The following is a 21,580-nucleotide window of genomic DNA, read 5'->3' as shown; positions in this document are numbered from 1 at the left end:
ATTCCCCACCCCACACAAATTACCTATCACAGTGTCTGGCATATAAAAAGAGCAGGACACATATTTACTGAATGTACTGTCTGCCTAATTACCACAAAATAATCCTAGGGTTGTGAATTGGGCAGCAGAATTTGGAGCCAGTGGCAGTCTCCCTAAGTCAGGGACATACCCTGCATGGCCTCCTTTTGCTAAAAAGGCCTCCATAGAGGCTCACCTGCCTCCTAGTGTGAGCTCCTATTCCTTGCAGGCCACACCGCTGAAGCCACACTCCAGTGTCATCAGCCAATTCCTAAAACTTCTTTTCAAGTTTGAACTTTAATCTAATCCCTGTCCCCAACCTCTGCTGGTCCTTGGTGCTGAGGTTGGTTGGGGAGAGGGGCTGTGGAGAGGTGACCTTCTTGCAGAGGGAGACCTGCTTCTCATTCTGTGGCGCAGCAGGCAGGTCAGAAGGGAGCATTTGGGCCACTGTCACTCTTTGTTCTTCCACACCTCCCATTCCGTCCTCCACACTCCTTCCAACGGGAGGATACCAGAATGGGGACCCACTTTGGGCTTCAGTGCCCTGCCGGTATCAGGAGCACCAGGTGGGTATCGGGTGCTGGGAAGGGAGCTGGGAAGGGAGACGTGGGGTCACCAGTTACGACCAGTCGCGGGGTGTGCAGTGTCAACAGGGAAAAGACGACCCTCTCCGGTGTTTCTCCCGCCCTGGCACCCCCATTTCTCCCTGGAGACCAGCAGGGCTGCCCCAGGTAACTCAGAGTTGCCCAGGGTCGCTTGGACTCCCGTCCCCATCCTCAGTGGACAGCGCGGTCCCCCGTCCTATAGCGCCCCGCACTCTCCGCCACGTCCCTGGCCGGAGACGCTCGGGAGCGGCTGTTCCTCGGAAGGTGTGGATGCGCGGGTGGGAAACATTAATAACCACGACACCACGCCCCACAAAAGTCCCAACAGGAAAACCACCGTACACCCATCACAGGAGGAGTCCGTCTCTCCAAGGTAAGTTGTTTATTCGTCGCCGTTTTGGCGCTTCTCTCCGGACAGCTGAGGCAGCGACAGCAGCTGTGCGGCGGGCCCCGGAGCTCCTCGCGCTCTTCCTTCCTCCGCCCTCTCTCGGTCGCCTCTCACCCCCACCCCTTCCCTCCTCCCTCCGCCTCCTCCCTTCTTGCCCTCTCGCGGGCCACGCACACACCCGGAGACACCCTCCGCACTTGGCTACTCACACTGCGGCTTAACCCAGCCGACCAGGCACGGTAGCCAGAGCGGCGCGGGGTGTGTGTGCGGGGTCCAGGGGAGGAGGCCAAATGGGGCTGGGGGAGGCATGGTAGAGCCTCTCTCCTCCCAGCCGCGACCCCCTGCCCATTCTCCTTCCCTAATCCCGGGCTGCCAGCAACAGTGACACCTGAGCGGAGACTGGGCGGTGTAGGCAGCAGACCCGCTCGACTGGCAGCCGCGAGAAAACAGAACGGGGGGGCGGGGACGAGGAGGAGGAGCGGGAGGCGGGGCCAGAGCGGAGCGCCGCTGTCAGTGAGTGACGCGCATGCTAGCCAATGAGCGCCCGCAGCTCCAACGTCGGGGGAGTAGGGGGCGGGCTCCGCGGGGAGGAGGAGGCTACCGGAGAGCTAGAGGCGGGGGCCGGGAGGAGGAAGGGGAGGAGGCGGAGGCGGGAGCGGTGGCGGCGGCGGCGGCGGTGGCGGAGGGTAGGTTGCGCCAGGGACTGTGTCTGCCGAGCTCCGCGGCTGTGCCTGTGTGAGTGAAGGAGCAGCGCGGGGAGGCAGAGGCGAGCGCGGCCGAGAGCGGCGGCGGGACGTCTCCGGCGGCCGCGGATCAGCGGCGGTGCTCTGTGTGGGGAAGCAGCGGCAGCGGCAGCGGCGGCAGCGGCGGCAGCAGCAGCAGCAGCAGCAGCGGCGGCCGCCTCTCCGCCGCCGGGGACGCCGAGGCGCGGCTGGTGGCACTGACATCGGCGGCCCTGCCTCTCCTCCCTCGCCCCCAGCCCTCCCCATGTGATCGGTCTTAATCCCGGCAGTGTGCGCGCGTGGGGCTCCATTCCGCGGTGCCCGATCTCCGTGCCGGGGTGGGTGCTCGTGTGTGCGCTTCCCCTCCCCATCCCCCTTCCCCCAAGAATAAAAGAAGAACCGAGAGGCGTGCTTAGAAAATAAATAAATAACCACCACACACGCGCAGCCCGGAGCAGAGTCGGCGGGGCTGGCGGCGGCGGCGGCGGAGGAGGAGTGAAGGCGGCGGCGGCGAAGGAGGAGGAGGGACGCGCGGAGAAGGCAGTAACTTTCAAGCCAGCTCAGAGCCCAGACCTCCAGCCAAGCGGTTTGCAGCGCGGCGGCGGCGTTGAGTGTCTGGCCCGCCGGTCCGGTCGGGGTGTGCAGTAGGACGGACGAGCAGCGCGTCGCTGTCCCCCGGCGGCCGGAGATGTCCGAGCCCAAGGCAATTGATCCCAAGTTGTCGACGACCGACAGGGTGGTGAAAGGTAAGCGGCGCGCCGCGGTCGCCCGGGTGCACCGTGTGCCGCAGGCGCCGGCGGCTCGCTTCCCCTCCCCCCGCTCCGGGTTCTCTCCCGGCTCCAGCCACGGACCTTCTAGGATATTGTGCAACCCTCGAACCCCCTCCCTCGCGCGCCCTTCCCTCAGGCTTCCCACCCGGCCCCACTTGGGGCATTTTTATTTAACGGGGGCGTCAGTTGGCAAATGGCTGAGCCGAGGGGAGGCGGTGGCGGGGTTGGCTGTGGCGGTGGCGGGAGGGGGCGCGCGGGGGGTGGTTGCTGGCAGGGTGTAGCTGCTGTGACAGAAATAGGAAGTGGGTGGCTGCTCGCAGTCTTGCATGGGATCGGGTTTATGGTTTTCTTTTGCAGAGGGAGGGGTGATTTATGGCTTTTAAAAAATTAATATGGCATTTTTATGTGGCCGTGGCTTTCCACCGCCTGCCTCGCTCGGGCAGGGTTCTCTCGGCGCTTCATTGCAGCAATTCCCTCCGCGCCCCCTCCCTCTTCCCTTCCCCCTGAAAGGGCCCGCACAGGACTCGCGAGAGAGCGGGAGAGCGTGGGGGGAGCCCGGCGCTTCCTTCCGCGCGGGGCGGGGGCGGCCGCAGGGAGGGGGTGGCGGAGGGGACGCGCAGGGGGCGTGGGAGGCGGGGAACGACCCGAGTGCCCCGCCGCTGCCGCCCCGGGATTCCCCCGCAGGCCCTGAGAAAGACACGGAAAGCGGTTCCCCAGCCTCCCTCGCCGCCCCCAGCCTGCCCCCGCCGAGCTGTCATTGCTCTTGAAGGGTGCCCTGCTGGAGCACACCTCCCCGGCGGTAACCTCACCCCGCTCACTTCTTCCGTGCCCCTGGCACCCGCTTGTTAACGGGCTATTTGATTCCTATCATTGGCTCTTCTCCCCCGCCCCGGGATCACAGACTCCTGGCGGCGAGGGCCCTGGGGTTTCTGGCGAAGAGAAGCCGGGATGCGTGGGGTGAGGAAGGGGGCAGGTAGTGGTCTCCTCTCTCGCACTGGGGAATCCGCCGTCTCCGTTGTATTCCGTGGTGGAGTGGGGGAGGAACCTTGCTGTGAATCCTGGAAGGATGAGGCCGCAGAGCAGATACACCAGGATTAAGTAGTATCCCTACTTAATGTAGTATCCCCTGCGTTCCTGGAGTCAGGACGCGGCGCAGAGTAGGTATGGGCACGGGCTACGCGCAGAGCGGGCCTCTGACATTGGACACAGCGCTGGACGGTTTAGAGGGAAAGTGTGTGTGTGTATATGCCTGTGTGTTTTGTGCAGAACAGAGATAGTATCTCATGTGGCCTGAGCATGCAAGTAGAGTGCAAGGCAATGAAGTCATAGGCACCGTGAGCACTTAGGTGAAGTAACCCAGCAGTCTAAAGACCATACATGATGCATAAGTCCTTATGGGACTTCGGAACTATTCATTGCTTCACTCAGGTTTGCTCAGTTTTTTTTTAAAGTAATGTGAGTGTGTGTATGTGTGTCTTCTCTCTTCTCTTGTTTTGGTTCTATTAGAATCATTCCTGCTTCAGTGCAGTATTCACAGACCCATCTAAAGAAGGAGGTAATATCTCTACAAAAATGACTTGAAGTAGGTCTACTGATGCACAGCTATTATTTCTGCAGGCATGGATTCTCATGTAAACAGTCAATTCACATTCATTCCAAAGAACTATGTTTTGTGTTAAGGGCCTCTGTTGACATTTTCAAAAATTAAGACCTTTTGCTGAAATATCAGAGAATAACAAATATCTCCCTAAGGTGTGAAGTTTAGGTGTAACCCCAATCTATATGTTGAGATTACCTTTTTTCAAAACACTTGATGTAAAGCTTACAATTAAAATGATAGCAGTAAATGTGTCAGCAATTAGAAAACACTCATATGTGTACGCATAAGATCAGTTCTGTGTTTTAAATCGCAAAGTGTGGCTTCTTAATGTAAATGTAAAATTATCATCAAGTGAAGAATGTGAAAATAATTGTTCATACATTCTGGCTTGATGTCTTTACCAGTTGATGTGAAAGAGCCCATTGAACCATTCCATGGCTATTTTGTCTTGCCTTTTTACAGTACTGTATTATATACATACTATTGTAAATGGCTTTTCTTTATACATACACATGACCACCCATAATTCAAATAAATTTGGTTTACCTATTTTTGCAGAACTGAAATGCAGTTGGATGTAATAGATTCAAAATAGGAAAAGTTAATTTTGCATATATTTTGATAGGGATCTTGATGTGAAATTTTAAATGAAATTTTGTTTATAGAAAAGGTTTTATGATGAATCCTGATTTTAAGGTGGATATACTACTGCTTTTCCTCTTATGCTTTCTTACAGACTTTATATGGTTGGCTTAAGAGGCATTATTGAAAGTTGGATTTGACATTTTGTCATACGTATGATTTTTACCATCAGTTGAGATGATAATCTATTTTGATTATCAGTCTTCTATGACATAGCATTTCCACATGAAAACATATGTATGTGCTTAATGAGTAGGAAATACATATTTGCAGAATGGAATACAGGTTACCAAACGATTTTTCACATTTACAAAAATTCAATAAGACATAGTTCACGAAGCCATGAAGCCATGACTTTACTCTAAATTTTGTTAGAACTTTTATCTCAGTGGTCTGAGATTGACTCATGTTTTTAAAGTAGGCAAGTGAAATTTTTTCGCTCCTTAAGTATTCTTTCACTTTATAAAGTACAGATAACATTGACTCACAAATAGAAATAAGAAGAATTCGGATCATTATTACTGCGGCAGGCCATGGCGTTTGTTTACAGTTATCTTCATTAGTGTGATCCGGCTTTTGTTGTATAACAAACTGCTGTTTACAAATAAAGCTGTGCTTGTGGTTTTGTTTGTAGTAATGCGATGATGTGACGGCTTTCTTGATTTGTATTTCCAGAATGCAACTTTAGAAAGGTAGGTAGGTTGAGTTTTAGTCTCAACTGACTGTAATTTTTCAGATTTTCAGCATCTTCTTGAGTGTGTTCACAGACCCTGGTCAGTTTTTAAACCTTAATAATGGAAGGGCATGGCAGCATTGGAGAGGAAAAGCATTCGTTTAGATAACCTCAGAAAGAAAGTTACTTCATCTAGCAAAAGTTGGGCTGTTTCATTTTGTCTGTTCTTGCATAAAAACAATGGAAAGTAAAACAATTCAGAGAAAACATCTTGGTAGTGCCATTTGTTGGAAAGCAGAATAGTTTGATCCATTTACTGTTTCATATTTTTAAAAAGAAACATTGTATAATTATAAGGCAAAAGACAGAAGGCAATAAATAGAAGAATGACTATTTCCCCCTCTCCTCCCTTAATACAACCCATAGTCTGGTTTTTTCTCTTCAGTGGTGCTCCACGGGCCTTGTTCCAAACTCTGGCTTCCCTTCATGTCTCCCTGCCTGTTCCTGTCTTTAACTCTTCTTCGTGTGGCCCTAACATTCCCTACGGGCTGGGCTGTAGAACTTTGCTTATATGACAGTTAAACACTTGGAGGAAATAGAACTGTATGTGACAAGTCTGCTGCTTTGTTATATCCCTTGCCCTTTCCTCTCTTCCCATCTCCAGGTATTTTGTAATGGGCCTTTTACCTTAACCCAAACTGACTTTAATGGTAGAAATTCCAGATACCATGGTAGGTTGTTGAGGGGTCAATTCCTGGGAAGCATTTTGGGGAATTTCTCAAAAGCTCTAGTTAGGGGACTCTTGTGCTTTGTGTCAGATTGCTTTTAACTCTTGGGAATGCAAAAAAAGGAGATGTCCTTTTGTGTATTGTCAGCTTATATAGTATTTGTGTAGACAAAGTACACATAGAGAAATTCTGGAAAGATATCTAGGATCTTATAAGCAAGACGATTGTAGCTAAGTAAAATGTTAAGTAAATAGGGATTCAAGCCACTAGTATTTGTAGCTGAATGAGGCTGGTAATACTACTTAATTAAAGAAAACAAAAATATGGTACATCAGTGATAACTTTCATGTTTGGATCTTGAAATGAAATATTAAATAACGCCATTTCTTTGCAGTGTGTCAAGAAGAGCTCATTGTGAATTTATTTTACTGATGTTTGTTACCATCAGTTGAGTTTTTCCATGTATCTGGTTTTCCATTTGAGTATAGTAAAACTGCATTAATTCAGTGTCATTAATTGAAACTTTGACTAAATGTCATTGTTTGGTGGCTGAAGTTTACATCAGCACTGGATGTGAAGAAAGGGGACTGCTAATCTAATTAATACTATAAGCAACACGATTTGGGCATGGTGACTATCCTTCAAAAGAGAACAACTTCTTTTCAGGACTTAGTGAACAGCATGCAAATTAATGCTGTTAATTACAAATTAGATTGATCTATTGCTTAATCCTTTCAGGATTTCTACTGTAAAGTAAACACAACACAAGTGCATTGTTTTCAAAACATTCTGTAGACTTAAGGCTTAAGGCTGCAGTTGCAACTGGGATTCAGGGAAATTCCAGTGCCATCAGTTAGAAGAATTAACATTTAAAAAATAATAGTTTTTTGGGAACTGTGGGAAGAACCTCTGCTTTAAAGAACAATCTAAGACATCCAGTTAAAATGTGAAAAAAGTAACACCTTAGACTCTAGTTAGAGGTTTACTCTGACATTTGTTTAGATTAGTTTAAAAATATGCCTTTTAAGATCTATTTGTTTATGATGTGCTTTTTGTAATTTTAGAGATATGAAATATGACTTAGTATGCGTTTATAGCTTTTATAATTGGCCTCTTCTGCTTTTCCTTATCTTTTTTGTGTCAGCCATGTGTAAAGTTGAAACTAATTATGAAACCAAATAAAGAATCCATTTAGAGTGACCTCATTGGAAGTCAGCATTTTTCTAGACATAGTCTCCTTTTAGCAAATCCAGTTAAATGACCATTTTGAAAGTTTTGTGAAGATATTGGACACTTCCAGAACTATAAGGAATGATGATGATTCATGATACGGAACTTTGATAAAAACTAAAAAATCATTTTGTTAATTTTTTTAGCAGCTTTCTAGTGTAGCATTCTCCTGATGTTCAAGAGGAATACAGTGAGATTTTGAGTTCCAGCTTCCTATAATTCCACTGTTACATGTTAATAGCATCACAGGCTACTTTTCCTATATGTAAATGGGCAGCAGTTGTACTCGCCACTCACCTGTGAGAACCAGAAGATCATCAAACGGGAGTTGAGAGCCTGGAAAGTTACCCTTGGTCCACTCACCTGGGAATGGCAATTCAGTCACTGCTGACACAGAATTACAAATGACAGCGTGTGAATGTATTTTCAGGGTCACTCAAGAATAGTCAGAACCATTAATATTGAAATTCATGAATGCCTTGGGTCTACAGTGGTAGCTCATGTGATATTGATTTTATGGTTGAAGAAATGGAGCCAGAATAGATAGAATGGTTGGTCCCAGGTGGGACTAGAGTGGAGGTGAGTGTAAGCAAATTCTTCCCTTTGGCAAAGATGCTCTTCTCTCTTGCGCATCTGTTTGAAACTGTCACTTCTTTTAGTAATATTCAGGATATCACATTTTGTTTTGAAATTTTCTTTATTGAATTACTGGCTATATAAAATAGTTTTATTAGGAGAAGCTTTTATTTCTTTATATTTAGCAGAAATTTAAATTCTGATGATAAATGTTATAATCTGGTTTGATCTTGGCATGAAGTTTACTAAAGGAAAACTGTTAAACAGTGTTTTCTATTCATGTCAATATATACGCAGAAATAAAAATAGCGTACTCTCCTGGTAAGGAGTTTTATTTACTTTTATTTTGAAAGGTGTTATTGTAAGGCTGTTTGTCTGAACTACAGATAATGGCCCATATTGTTACTCTGGTTTGAGGATTTTGTTAATTTCTAGGGAAAGCTCTAGAAAATAGGAGCCAGTGTTTCTTAGGCGATCTACTCCCTTTATAAAATACAGTCATCAGGCAGGAATGATGTAGACTGAAACAGGGTTTCAGTTTGTAAACTGTCTTTAATATTCTTTGCATTTTGTCATTTTTAACCCATTTTATTTTATAATATTTCCATCTCCTGTATTCATACAGGCTGTATTCATTGATAAGCCATCCATTATATTTCATATAAGAAATCAAATTAAAAATTTCATATTCCTCCACGGTTAAGGGTTCTGAATAATGGCTTAAAACAGTTGGACTATCGACTTGAGGACTTAGACCTATTGCTGGAATCTCAAATCCATTTCACAAGTGCACATGCAGGTATTTAAAAAAAATACAAACTCTGAGGAAGCAATTATCAGTTATTAAAATGCTATGTTTTTGGAATTGGATGGATTCCTTTTGAGACCATCATAGAGAGGAATAGAACTTTGTGTTTTTCTTTTTATTTCCCTAGTCTGTGCTTTTGCCTCACAGCAAAATATATTCAACTCTATTTTAAAAGGTGGTCTATCTGACTTTCTTTGAACTTCTGTCCCTTACAGCTGGAAATTCTGCATGTCTCTGCAAAAGAGCAAAACAAACAAGTAAATTACCAAAGATTTACCTTAACAGCTGTCTCGAGATTATGACATACCACCTTTCAATGTTTGTCAATTTCAGATACTTTCTGTAGTTGTGAAACCCGAAGAATGATGGTTGATGTTCAGAGAGAATATTTTATTCATATGGAGCTAAAAATTTAAAAATTTTCCCATCAGCTCCAGGATTCTAAGAGTTAAAGAGTCTCTTTCTACAGTGACTGTATAGCTCCAGTTTTTCTTTTTGGGAGGAGCAACTACTTCTGATTTAAAATGTTCAGTTGTCTCTATGTAGTATTGGAATGTTTTGGAAATTTTCGTATGTCAGTGTCTAAACTGGATCTCCCAAGGCTGCTGCATTTACTTGGATGTTACATAAAATGATTTGTTAAAATGTGTATACAAACTTTTAGTTTGGGAAATATAGTGCCTAGCTAATAGTGCCTAGCTCAATGCCTTGCACTTTGGGCACTGAATAAATTCTTGTTGAATGATTTGGGCAATGCAGAATTATCACGTGTCTCCTGAAGCCATAAATGGAGACACATTATACGTTTATTTTGAGTGCGTTATATAAATTTTGCTTCTCTGTAGATGGCTCTATATGGTGACCGCTTGGTTAAGTGGAATGCTGCCTTCTCCAGCGACATCAGGGAATGGAATATGAGAAGAAGGCATTACGAAGGTGACACAGTTAGATTGAGGGCAGTTTTGTTGTTTGGTCGTTTGGGCTGGCTTTATGCCAGCTGAGTTGAAAAGGCTAGATCCTTTACAACTTAGCATATTAACTTGAACTTGAAAGCTTTCTTTCAGTTTCTGTTGTATTTCTCTTTAGGCCGATCAATTTTTGACGAGTGAGAAAAGATATGTTAATCATTCAGTGTTTGATTTATTGGGTGATTTATATGTTTTAATTATTGTCCAGACTTGGACTTGAAGAGAACAATGACCTGGCAAATCTCATGACAAAAAACAAAACACGAAAAATCGAAACCAAAACAAAGCAAAATTCTCTTCCTTTGTTTACATCTCAATTCATCATTTTCTGTAAAGCTTTTGTAATCCAGAAATGCAGCCTTCTCCAGCATAAGCTCCTGCCCTTCTCTGCCCCCAGCAGTGTCACTGGATGCTATCTAGTGGGAAGGTACAGGGGCCGGTGAGAAGTTAAAAAAGGTGGCACTAACTCTGCTGACTCCTTATATTCTCCTAAATGGGCTTTAAGCCATCCATTGACATTTGTTTTTAAACATCTTGTGAGCTATGCCATTTTATCAAATTAAATTAAAAGCACAATATATTCTCTTAAAATGACAGAACCTGAGTCAGGGCTTCAAGTTTGTGTTATAAGTTTTTTGCTTTTTACAAAGGAATTAAATTTCTTTTTATTATTAAACCTGGCATTGTTGGTCTGCTCTGTATATTTAATGTTAATAAAGTACATGCATACCTTCTCGTGTGGGTCTGATTATTGGCATGATAACAGTTCTCATCATTTAATTCTCATTATTACAGCTTTAGTTCAGATGTCGTTGCTGTGATGATTTGTTTACCTGACTGCCTCTCCTCCCCAGAAGTGGAGAGCCCAGAAGACTGGGGGTTGGTTCCACTTATCTTTGTATCTTTAGCTCTAGCACAGGGCCTACCCTAGAACAGGCATTTGATACATGATTGTTAAATAAATGAAATAATAGGTAAAGGATAAGAGAAATTTAAAATTTTAAATTATAGGGTTCTTTTCTGTTTTGAAATTTTGTGGATCTTAAATCGTGAGTGGCTCACAAACGTGAGGAGTTTCTTGATTTGTAAGTGCCCATCCTGTAGAAGGTGTTTTTCACGTGAGTTTTGAAATACTCTGTTTTATAATTGGGGGTTGTATGTGTTTTGCCTAATAGCCAGCCTGCAGAAGCATAACTGGCAATAGTGGCTTACCCAGGGAGTGCTTAGTTTTCAGCGAGTCAGTGTCAAAGGGTGTATAGGTCGATTTACTCAAAGTTAGGCGATGTTTTTTTTTCCTCAGGAAGATTGGAGATGATCCCAGGCTGTGGGGTGAGCTATTGTGGCAGGCATCTGGGAGGCCCAGAGTTCACTTCACAATCATATTGCTTACCTCGAGAAACGCGCAAATCCAAATGAATAAAGGTTAATACGTGTAGGAATCAAGACAGAGATGTAAAACGTACTGCAGGCCCAAATATGAGATGTCTGTGTAATGATACTAAAAAGTCTTCAGGCCGGGAGTGCAGGCTGCTTGTGAGTCAGCTCTCCTGATGGCATAGCTGCACGGTGAATGCTTTGAGGAAAGCACGGCCCTGGCATCACATCAGCAGGGAGGGAGGCGGTATGGTAAGCGGCCTGCTCTGCTGGCTCTCACGGAGGACCGCAGATGGATCTGCACTGGCCCAGACTCGGTCATATGGCTCCCCGTTAAAGCAGGCCAGCCGGGGCTTTCCCAGCTCTGGTTTGTGAGCCAGGATTTAATGTCTCCCTAGCACAGAAATACTTTTCCTTCAAGGAGCTGAAGACTAGGGAAACTATATAGTTTCCTACATAAAAATCTCATCATTGTCAGCCTTCGCTGATCTGCGTTTAGCAGCCGGGGGGAACCGCTCTTGGCTTCACCTCTCGTCAGGATTCTACATGAGTGCTCTGTGTCACTGCACATGCACTTCTAGAAACAGATGTAGACAATTTGGTATATGTTGGGGGGGGGAGAAAAAGAGGTCCCCTCCGAGTGACTAAAGGATTTTAAATTGTGACAGGAACGGAGAGATTCTTCAGTCTTAAGAAGAAAAGGTTGAGTGGTGATTTAACTGTAGATTTAACATATTAAAAAGTCTCCTTCTACAGCGGATCACACTCATGTTATCCATCACCACTATCAAGTGGATAAGAGAAAAAAACACTGTTCGGAAGCATTAGGGATTTAGGTGATTTTTTTTTTTTTTTAATAACCAGTCAAGGACATTTAACCCTGGAATGCATTGTGGTGATCTTCTGAATAGAGAGAATACACGATCCTCATTTATTTGGGTGTAAATGAGATCTAAGACTAAAATTAAGAAAATTTGAAGCTAGAAGAAACCTTGGATATCTAACTCCTGTCTGGCCTGGAGCCAGTCCTCTGACTGTGAACTGGGGAGAGGGATCGGATTTTATGTGGGAAACCTTTTATCTCTTACACTTGCTCAAGTCTGAGCCTAACCAAAACGAACAAATCAGACTCCTAGAATGGGACGGTGCCCCAGAAACCTAGCTCAGGCTATCTTCAGTGTGGAACCCCTGTCCAGACTCGCTGAGGGATAGTTTTCCACTGCCTTGTGAACATATCTAGTGAGAAGGAGCTCCCGACTTCTTAAGATCTCCTGCTCTATCCTGGCCATTTCGGCCCGTCAGGATGTTTCCTTACGTTTGACCTCAGTCTGATGCTCTGACATACATGTTTGTTGTTCCTTGCATTGCCCTACAGAGTTCGATGAAATGAACCTTTTCTGTCTTTTACAAGAGAGCTTATTTGATACTAAAAACAGCTTTCCTGTTCTTAACTCTTCTAGCTTTTTCCCACATGTCATGGTTTCTGGGCTTTTCCCCATCCCAGTAGCCTTCTTGTAAAACCACATCAGGTTGTCAGGGTCTCTTGAAACTGGGGAAGTGGGCAAAGGTTCATCTTGGCTTACTTCCTTGTGTGGAACCTCCAGCACCGTGGGCTTGGTTGCTTCACTGTTCTTGCCCTTCTGTGCCCTTGTGCTAACCTTTAAACTTCCTGGAACTCAAATCCTTCACTGGGGGGCCCAGTCTAGCATCCATCCCATGATGTCCCTTGTCTGGGTAAGGACCCCCAGCGTCGGGATGCTCTTCTCATGCCCTTCCTACTGAATTTTCCTCCAATTGTATCTTCTCCCAGTCCTCTGCATCTGCAGTTTTAAGGTATTGAATACCGAATCTGCTCTGTAACTAGGAGCTTTCCAGAAAACCTGGCTAGCAGATGCATTTTACCAGTGAGTTCTGTAGGCATTGTTTGTATTTTGCTTGCTTTTACTTGTAATACAGGCGAGTACTAAAGACAGCGTGATAGCCTGACACCACGGTGGTTTAGTGGGGTAATTGAGGACAGGCCAAGTTCCTTGTTTACTTTTGAAATCACACCATGAAGGCACCTCAGCACCCCACTTGACCAGAGCCCAAACCTGCCTCTTCTGCCTGCTCTAACTTCTGGCACACTCTGTCTTTCATAGTTGTTGATAAACAGCTCCTAAGGCCATTGAAATTGGCTAACCCAGTGAGTCCGATTGTAATTTGATAACTGGTTTAAGTTTCACCGGGGCCTAAAAGAGGCCAGTGGCTTCCAAGTGCAGTGTCACAACACATTTCTGTGTTACACTCAGCTGTGAGGTGTTAACAGCTACTGATAACGACGTACAGAAGTTTGCAAATGACTTATTTTAAAATATCTATATATAAACTAGGGTGGATTCAAGTTCAGCCTTAAAATGTTACTTTCACTTCATCCTGATGTGTTTCCTCATGCGGGAGAGGAAGGGATGGAGCTGCAGCTGTCACGGTGGGTATTTGCATAGCTTGCAGTCCTCTTGATCTTACCGATAGGCCTTTAATCACAGTGGAAATCAGACATTCTTGTAAGCTGTGGCAGTGTTTGCCTTCATTTCCGTGAGCATTTTTGAGGATAGTTTATTAGAACCTGGATTCACTCATGCTAATATTCTGTGCAAGTGAATGTCATGTCATATGCATCTTGATAGAAAAAAAAGTCTGAGACTTGAGAGTAGAGAACAGACCTTTGCTAGCCAGATCTGTAGATTGAATAGATCTTGAAACATATAGGTAGGTACTTTTGGGGTGATTTCAAAGTGCCTTATGAAGCTTTCTCTCCTCGAACATCTCCTAGGGGTCACACCTGAAATTCCATGATAAATTACTTATTTAGGATAAGATTGGCCTTCTTGATAGAGGTTTCGAAAGTAACTGATCTTTAAAAAATAATTTAGTGAATTGACTAGTTTTTTTTTTTTTTTTTGCCTTTGGGTGGTATTGAATCCAGGAAAAATCATGTATTTTAGGAGCCTTTTTGTGAATGAACGTTCATTTCTCTTTAAACCCATATCCCATGCCTCTTGTACCACTCAATTTTCCATACTGCTTCCTTCACGTATATCATTGTAATATCCCCCAGTTGGTAAATAGATTAAATAATCCATTATCAAGTGTAAAATAGCTGTTAAAAAATATTATTTCCTTCACTTACCACACCATCCATCTCTCCATCCATTCTTCCGTTCTGTCCGTGCACGCGTGCATCAGAGTTTTAGTGCCCCCTGCTTCCTGGCTCTGTGCTGTGTTCTCAGGGCTTCCAATAAAGTAGACAGTCTCTGAAGGTTACTCTCCAGCGTGGGGTGTGAAAGTAAATCACAATATAAGTTATAATTACTTTAATAGCAGAAGATGCAGCACGCTGTGGAGTGCGGAAACGGAAGTGACTGTCTTCAGAGACTGTACTTTCATTTTTTGGCAAAAATAAATGGAACCGATATTAATTTTCTCTGTGTGTAGCATGATAGGCACATTGTTAGGATGTGGGCTTATTTATTTTTATTTTTTTAAATTTTTTTAAATTTATGGCTGTGTTGGGTCTTCGTTTCTGTGCGAAGGCTTTTCTCTAGTTGCGGCAAGTGGGGACCACTCTTCATCGCGGTGCGCGGGCCTCTCACTATCGCGGCCTCTCTCGTTGCGGAGCACAGGCTCCAGCCGCGCAGGCTCAGTAGTTGTGGCCCACGGACCTAGTCGCTCCGCGGCATGTGGGATCTTCCCAGACCAGGGCTTGAACCCGTGTCCTCTGCATTGGCAGGCGGACTCTCAACCACTGCGCCACCAGGGAAGCCTTGTGGGCTTATTTTAAAGTGAAGATGGCATAGAAAGTGCTGCAAAAGGAGTGATGAGCATTTAGATCTGAAATTCTGTAGCTATTACAGCTACCTGCGAGCAAAGTATATGAGAGAATCATGGGCTATTGAAGGTGGAAGTGACTTTTAAAGTCAACTAGTTAGCTATCTTCAAAAAAAAAAAAAAAAAAAGACCTTCCTGTTAAATGGTTAACAACCCCCTACTCCTCCTAATTTCCAGTGATGGGGAGGCAGCGTCAGAGTGTGGAAAGAGTACTGGTTTATGGTTTGACAGAACCTGCATTTCAATCCTCCTTTCTCCATGTGTCGGCTGTGTGTTCATGGGGAAGTTATGTAATCATCCCGAACCCATTTTTTTCTTAACTGAAAAGTGGAAACAGTAATACTGATTTTGAAAGTGGTGGTAGCCAGGAGAGGAATTGTATGTGAAATGCCTTCCCTACTGCCTGCTCAAAAAGAGCCCTCGGTAGCTGTTAGGTATTGTTATTTTATTGTTGGACAGCTCCCTTGAAAGCGCAGCGTTCTTCTTCTAGAAGTAACCTGCATTAAAGCATATACTTTGTCACCTCCTACCCACTGTCAAATCTATTGTAGTTTGGGGGCCTCTACCATTCCTCTGAAACAGTATGGCAAAGGTCACCAATGACTGTCCAGTTGCTGGCCTCTGTGATATTTGACATGGTGGGCCACCTCTTTCTTCCTGAAACATTGTCCTCATTGTCTTGCATGGATTTCCTCTTTCTCTGACTTTTCAGCTCGTCCTGATTGAATCCTAAATGTTCTTTTATCCCTTTACAAGTTCTTCCAGGCAGTTTCACCTCCTTACACTCATAGGATTTACTCCTGCTTATAGGCTGATGATCGACACATCTGTATTTGCTACCTAGTCTTTTGTCTGGATCTTTCTCTCAAACCCTATATGCAGCAGTTGCTGTGGATGGATATGGTGAAAGTAAAGTGGGGTATTTTTTCTCCTGTGTTTTCTATCCTGGGCGCGATGTGACCACCATCTATCCAGTTAATTAAATCTGTCCTTCAGTTCAGATCTTTTAAATACTTCACCCAGTGCAGCAGTGTCCTCCCAACATTAGTCTCTTTGTTTTCAAACTTGTCCCCTCTCTAACATTCATTGTCATTAGAGTGATCATTTAAAAATGAACATCTGATTCAGCTAATCCCATTTTTGGTGATCTTTTTCTCACTGAATTTTAGGAACTCTTTATATTATAGGATTTGACGCTTATTGCCTGAATATCAAAAATATTTACAGTATATATAGCATATGTCACATTGTGCTGAACTTACTTTAAGTGTCTTCAGTTTATTACAATATAAGTTCTCGGGAGCAGGGAGAACATTTTTTAGTCACATGTGTATTCTGCATGCATGGGGCTATTTGGTTTGTATAAAGTTGATGGAACTAAACTGAACAACTTAAAAATCCCAGTGATACCTTCTATGGTTTTCTGTTTGTTGTACCTCTGCATGGAACACTCTTGCTCATTATTGTGTCCTTCTGTGTAAAACTTACTTTTATGATCCCCTCAGGCATAGCTGTCTGTGCTTCCTCTTGTTCTTGGTACACACAGGGTATCACAAACATTTGCAACACAACTTTCTCTTTAACTGTGAAATCTTCAAGGACAAGGCTCTATTCACTTCATCTCCCCAGGCTTAGCATGATGACTGGCACATAATTAATCAATTTTTTTTTTTCCCTCCAGCAAACGAATTGACTGGAAAAGCTATACGTGATCATCGCTAAAACATAGTGATATCAGTACTTCCTTTTTTTCTCCTCCAATATCATACTTTTTATTAATGTAGCCCAGGTTGGATTACTTTTTCTAGTACGCTTGACTTACGGAATCCCTGACTTCCTTATCCATCTCCCCAGGCATTTTCATGTGAACGTATAAGCCAGGTCTCTTTTACTCTGGATTTTGTAATTATTTTACACACTTCTAAGCACAAGCATTAGCTTGTGCTAATAATATAATATAAGGTTCTAGGCTTTTTAAATCTTTTATTTAAATATATGGATTCTTTTACCTCTTCTTTCTATTTGCCCCAATTTATGTCCTTAGTAGATTTGCCTAGGCCTTTATTTAAGCCTGGCAACCAAATGAATTTTTAGAGCCAGTCAGTTTGGATGAGTGAGTTCACAAATCTTTATTTTAGGTTCTGCATATATAACATGGGAAAAAATCCCACCTGTGTTAATAAAAAACTTGTGGCTTCTGTTAAAAAAAAAAAAAAAAAAGGGAGGTGCTTGAGTAATCATTGTCCTTGACCTTTTCCTTACCTAATTGATGTGTTTTTCTGTAGCTGTACTTTAGAATGATAAATTAAAAAAAAATTTCCAATGCCTTTGCCTGCCCTGAGACTTACTTTAACCTTTTGTCATTTCAGGGAGTGGAAGGAATGAATTTTCCATGGATAATGGTTAGAGAGTTGGTGTGTTTATTAATGGCATATGTTTTGTAATATGCTATTTCACCTGATTGTATTTGAAGAGAACACTTTGTTAACCTGTCAGCTACTTTGTTTCTCCATAGGATCTCGCTCAAAGTAAATAAATAATAAAGTGAATATATATATATACACACACACACACATATATGAGCTTTCTATTCTAAAAATATTAATAACATTAATGTATATGCCCTGCACATGCATTACCTAGCTCTATCCTAATCACACTGAGGCTAGGGGAGATTCAGTACCCTTCCAAGGTCATGCAGCGAGTTAAGTGGTGCAGCAGGTATTTGGACTCCAGATCCTGGACTTTTACCACCATGACACTAAGCTCAAGTGTACTCAAGGCCAAATTCATTAGTTGGTATCAATGAATTGATAGAAAATAGAGTTTATTAGGGATTTGTTTTTATGTAAAATGTTGTTGCTGCTGGAAATCACTTTAGTGGAACATCATTAGCCTTTCCTGTGGGAGAAAAATGTTGCTTTCTAATGGGGCAAGTCTATCGGCTTCTGTTTTAGAAATATGTAGCTGAGGTTCACAAGCAATGGGACTGTTAACCGGGCTTTACTTGGCACTGCTGACCTTATCATGGTGTTATAAGACAAACTAATCTAAAGCGTAAAAAGAGTGCTAACTGTGAGTTACATAAAGAAGGTATTTTTATTGGACCTTGAGTTTTTCCTCTAGGTTAAAACCATGAAAAAAAAATCTAGTGCTGGCTCTGGTATCTACTGTTGGCCTTTGTTTTAGAGTCTTTGCTTCTTTATATTCATTTTCATATTTTTGTCACTAAAGCAAATAAAGGAAGCCACACATAGCTAAAGTGAAAGCCACTTCAAGGAGACGTCACATGAAACATTTTGAGGAGGGAGTTATGTGGTTTCATCGGAGCATTTTAGATGCAAATGCGCATCGTTCTGAGATCAGAATTTTTCGTTAACCACTTGTAACCATTCTGTACTATGGCGAATGCTGAGGACTAGCCTAGTTGCATTTTAAACCAATGTTGTAATTACTTAAAAGGGTGATGATTCAGATTGAGAATTTTAATGCTTCTCTGAGGCAGGTGATTAGAGAAATTTATTTCTTTGTTCATATGATTGCTAAACACATTTCTGATCTAGCTAAACCTGGTTGGACTGACTGTGAGAAGTCTTGCAGGTAAAATAGCTGTAGGTCACAGGCTCAGCTGGAACGAAAGTTGGAGCACCCTGCCTTGATGCCCTGAGTGTAAATTCAGGGAGCTCCAATTTCATACTGAGGCCTCTGGCTTTCCCTTGCTTCATGGCTAATACCTTTGTATGTGGGAAAGTTTCTTCCCTGCTGGAATCATCTTAGGTTCATATTTTCTTTTCCTCTCCTTTTTTCCCCCTGTGACATTTTTGTGAACCTTGGATTTCAAATATGATTTTTTTTTTTTTTTTGGTGGTTGTTTAAAGGTGTTCATTAACACATAGAAGAAAAAATTTGAATAACCTTAATTCTTAGAGTGCAGTACAACTAGGGTATTTCATTGACAGTTCTTATTTTTTATTTATAAATATATATGTATAAATAAATATATATTTCATGGCTTGAAGACACAGAATATACGTTACAACTTTCCTGCTGTGTGTGTTTATTTTAATCCTTGAGCCAGACCTTGCCTGAAATAAGCTTTACCTTTTAAGGAAATTGATACCGAGGTATGATTATGCTTAGTGTTTGTTATTGCATGCATAGATAATTTGAATGTTATTAGTATAAGAAAAATATCAGGTAAGTCTGTATTCAGATAGGAATATCTAAGTAAAATAACCAGTGACTAAGGGTTCCATTCATTCCATATATGAACAGTATGAAAACTATGGAAGAAACATACTTGGTTACTTTTTTTTAAAATGTGGCTTTAACTTGTGTCTTAAGAGTGAAATTGTAAAGTAGAAGATTAACATAGAGTGCTTCTTTCGAGAATTCCCCTAGAAAGTACGACTTCTGAACTCATTTTACTATTTGTTCTTTCTTTAACTAAAGAGGGAGGCCAGCATATTTGTAGTACATTCCAGGCTTTAGAATTTGTTCTTATGGAAGAGAGTCATGCCCCTTGGAGTCCCATTTAGTGACAACATTTGATTAGAATTCAATTGGAATGGACATAAGTGAGACTTGATGTGTCATTATTTCTACATATTCTTTAAAAAATGGAAATGTGCATAAATTGCTTACTATATATCCACTATCTAAAATAATTTTTCCCTGTCACTCTTATGCTAAACTGTGTATTGTGAAGTTATGCACTTTCCCTCTGTATAAGGTTTCCAACTGTGAGGTTTTGTGAATGATTGGATTTATTTCTGGAATGATGGAATTGTCTCCAATAATGTATATTTTTAAATGATTATGTAATTATGTTATAGATAATAAAGGTACCATCTGTTCTTATTTGAACTTCTGTCCTGTGAAGAGATGGAACCAGAAGTGATAGTTTGCTTTTGATTATTTGGCATGTATTCAAGATATTACTTTCCTCCTGAACTGCTGTCCCCAGCTGCTATCCAGAGATTTTCATAAATGAAAGTAGTGAGTGGGAGAAAAAGCCATGTTACTTGTAGTCAGGGCAATAATAGTGTAGCACCTAGATGTGATGTTTGTCTGTAGGTCACCCTTAGTTGATTGACATGCATTGACCCTTGTGTTGTCATGCAAGAAACCTTTTTATGCATTTATCTCAGGATATGGCATTCTGGAGAATTCATTATATGTTACTTGTTGCTATTTATGATGGAATCTGGTCTAGACTGTTAAGAAAGGGATAATAGGATGAAATGGCCGGGTGATGGCAAGCCATCTTCAGTCTTCATAGACCCACTTGTTTCTATTTTAGAAACACTTTACCATTCTTTTTGCTTCTCTTTAAATTTGACCCATTTGGATTAAAATTAAATTTATCTTTATGATGTGACCTGCTTAGTGTCAGTTATTTTTTTAAAATGCTGTTTCCTTTAATCCCTGTGGTAAAGCTTATCAGGTGGCTAATGTGAAAACCTACTAAAGAGTCTTCTGGGGATCAGAGAAGTTAAATAATTTGTTCATGGTCACAGAACTAATCAGTGGTGAAGCTGAGATTCAAAAGTAGAACACTTAAAAATTATTTTGAAAAATATCAGGTATACATAGAGGTTGAGAGAAGAGGACCATTAATCCCCATGTACTTAACTCACAGTTAATCATGGAGATATTCTGATTTCACTATTATTTGCTTTATATATTCCTTTTTTCTTCTTCTTTGGTGAAGTATGTTAAAGCAGATCTCAGACATCATGTTATCAAATGTCAGATTTTGACTCTGGGGCAAACATTTTATCTCTATACCAAATGGTCTAAGTATAGGAGAGAATGTCATAACGTAAACACTGAACAAATGGAAGCCATGTTTTTCTAGAAAATGAGTTATATCTCTGCATTCAGTTTTCTTGATGTGGGCAGTCATCATTGCTACTCATTTGTTAATAAAATAGTGATGAAAGAGCTAAAAATTAGTGAGTACTGATTCTGGGCTAGGCATAGCCCCTCATGCTTCATGCGTATTAGCTCATTTAGTTCACGATAACCCCCTGTTATATAATCATTTCTCGTGGGTCAAATTGCTTTTTAAAAATAAGTGTGTCTTTATATATATAAAAGTGAAATATTCTACATCACCTTCAACTGTAATATCTTTTCCACTTCTCACTTTTAATACTGATTATAGTAATATATTGATGGCAGGATAGAAGGTTGCTGCTCAGAAGCGTGGTCCATAGAGCAGCGGGGTCAGCATTGCCTGGGAGTGCATTAGAAATACAATCTCAGGCCATAACCTAGGCTTTTGGCATCAATTTGCATTTTGAATAAGATCCTTAAGACTTCTATATGCATATTAAAGTTTGAGAAGCCCTGGATAGCATTTAAACAAGTGCCTCCCAAGCATGGCTGCACATTCAATCACCTGGAAAACTTTGAAATCTACCAGTGCCGCCTCCCCCTGACCAATTAAATTAGACTCTCTAGGTGAGGCCCCAGCATTTGTTTTGTTTTTGTTTTTTTTTTAAGTCTCCTGGTGAGTCTTAAGTTTGGCCAGGCTTTAAAGTGCACTGGTTTAATAGGACTAGAGTATCTTTCCATTCTGTTTCAGCTACTTAACTCTAAACAAA

At 42.4% G+C, this 21,580-nt stretch overlaps 1 protein-coding gene across 2 annotated transcripts in view; it reads left to right on the top strand.

Moving 5' to 3' along the window:
* Window positions 1-1,689: 1,689 nt before the first annotated feature.
* The window catches only part of PPP3CA (protein phosphatase 3 catalytic subunit alpha), a 305,294-nt gene continuing 285,403 nt past the window's right edge, over window positions 1,690-21,580 (top strand). For both annotated transcript variants that reach the window (XM_059922488.1, XM_059922487.1), the window contains exon 1: window positions 1,690-2,479. In XM_059922488.1, coding sequence (XP_059778471.1) covers window positions 2,422-2,479 — 58 coding nt within the window. In that variant the 5' untranslated portion in view covers window positions 1,690-2,421. The remainder of the gene's footprint in view (window positions 2,480-21,580) is intronic.

The sequence above is a fragment of the Balaenoptera ricei genome, chromosome 5 (genome assembly GCF_028023285.1).
Source record: "Balaenoptera ricei isolate mBalRic1 chromosome 5, mBalRic1.hap2, whole genome shotgun sequence".
NCBI lineage: Eukaryota > Metazoa > Chordata > Mammalia > Artiodactyla > Balaenopteridae > Balaenoptera > Balaenoptera ricei.
The sequence above is the reverse complement of the archived record's forward strand: the minus strand, read 5'-3'. Positions and strand labels throughout refer to the sequence as shown.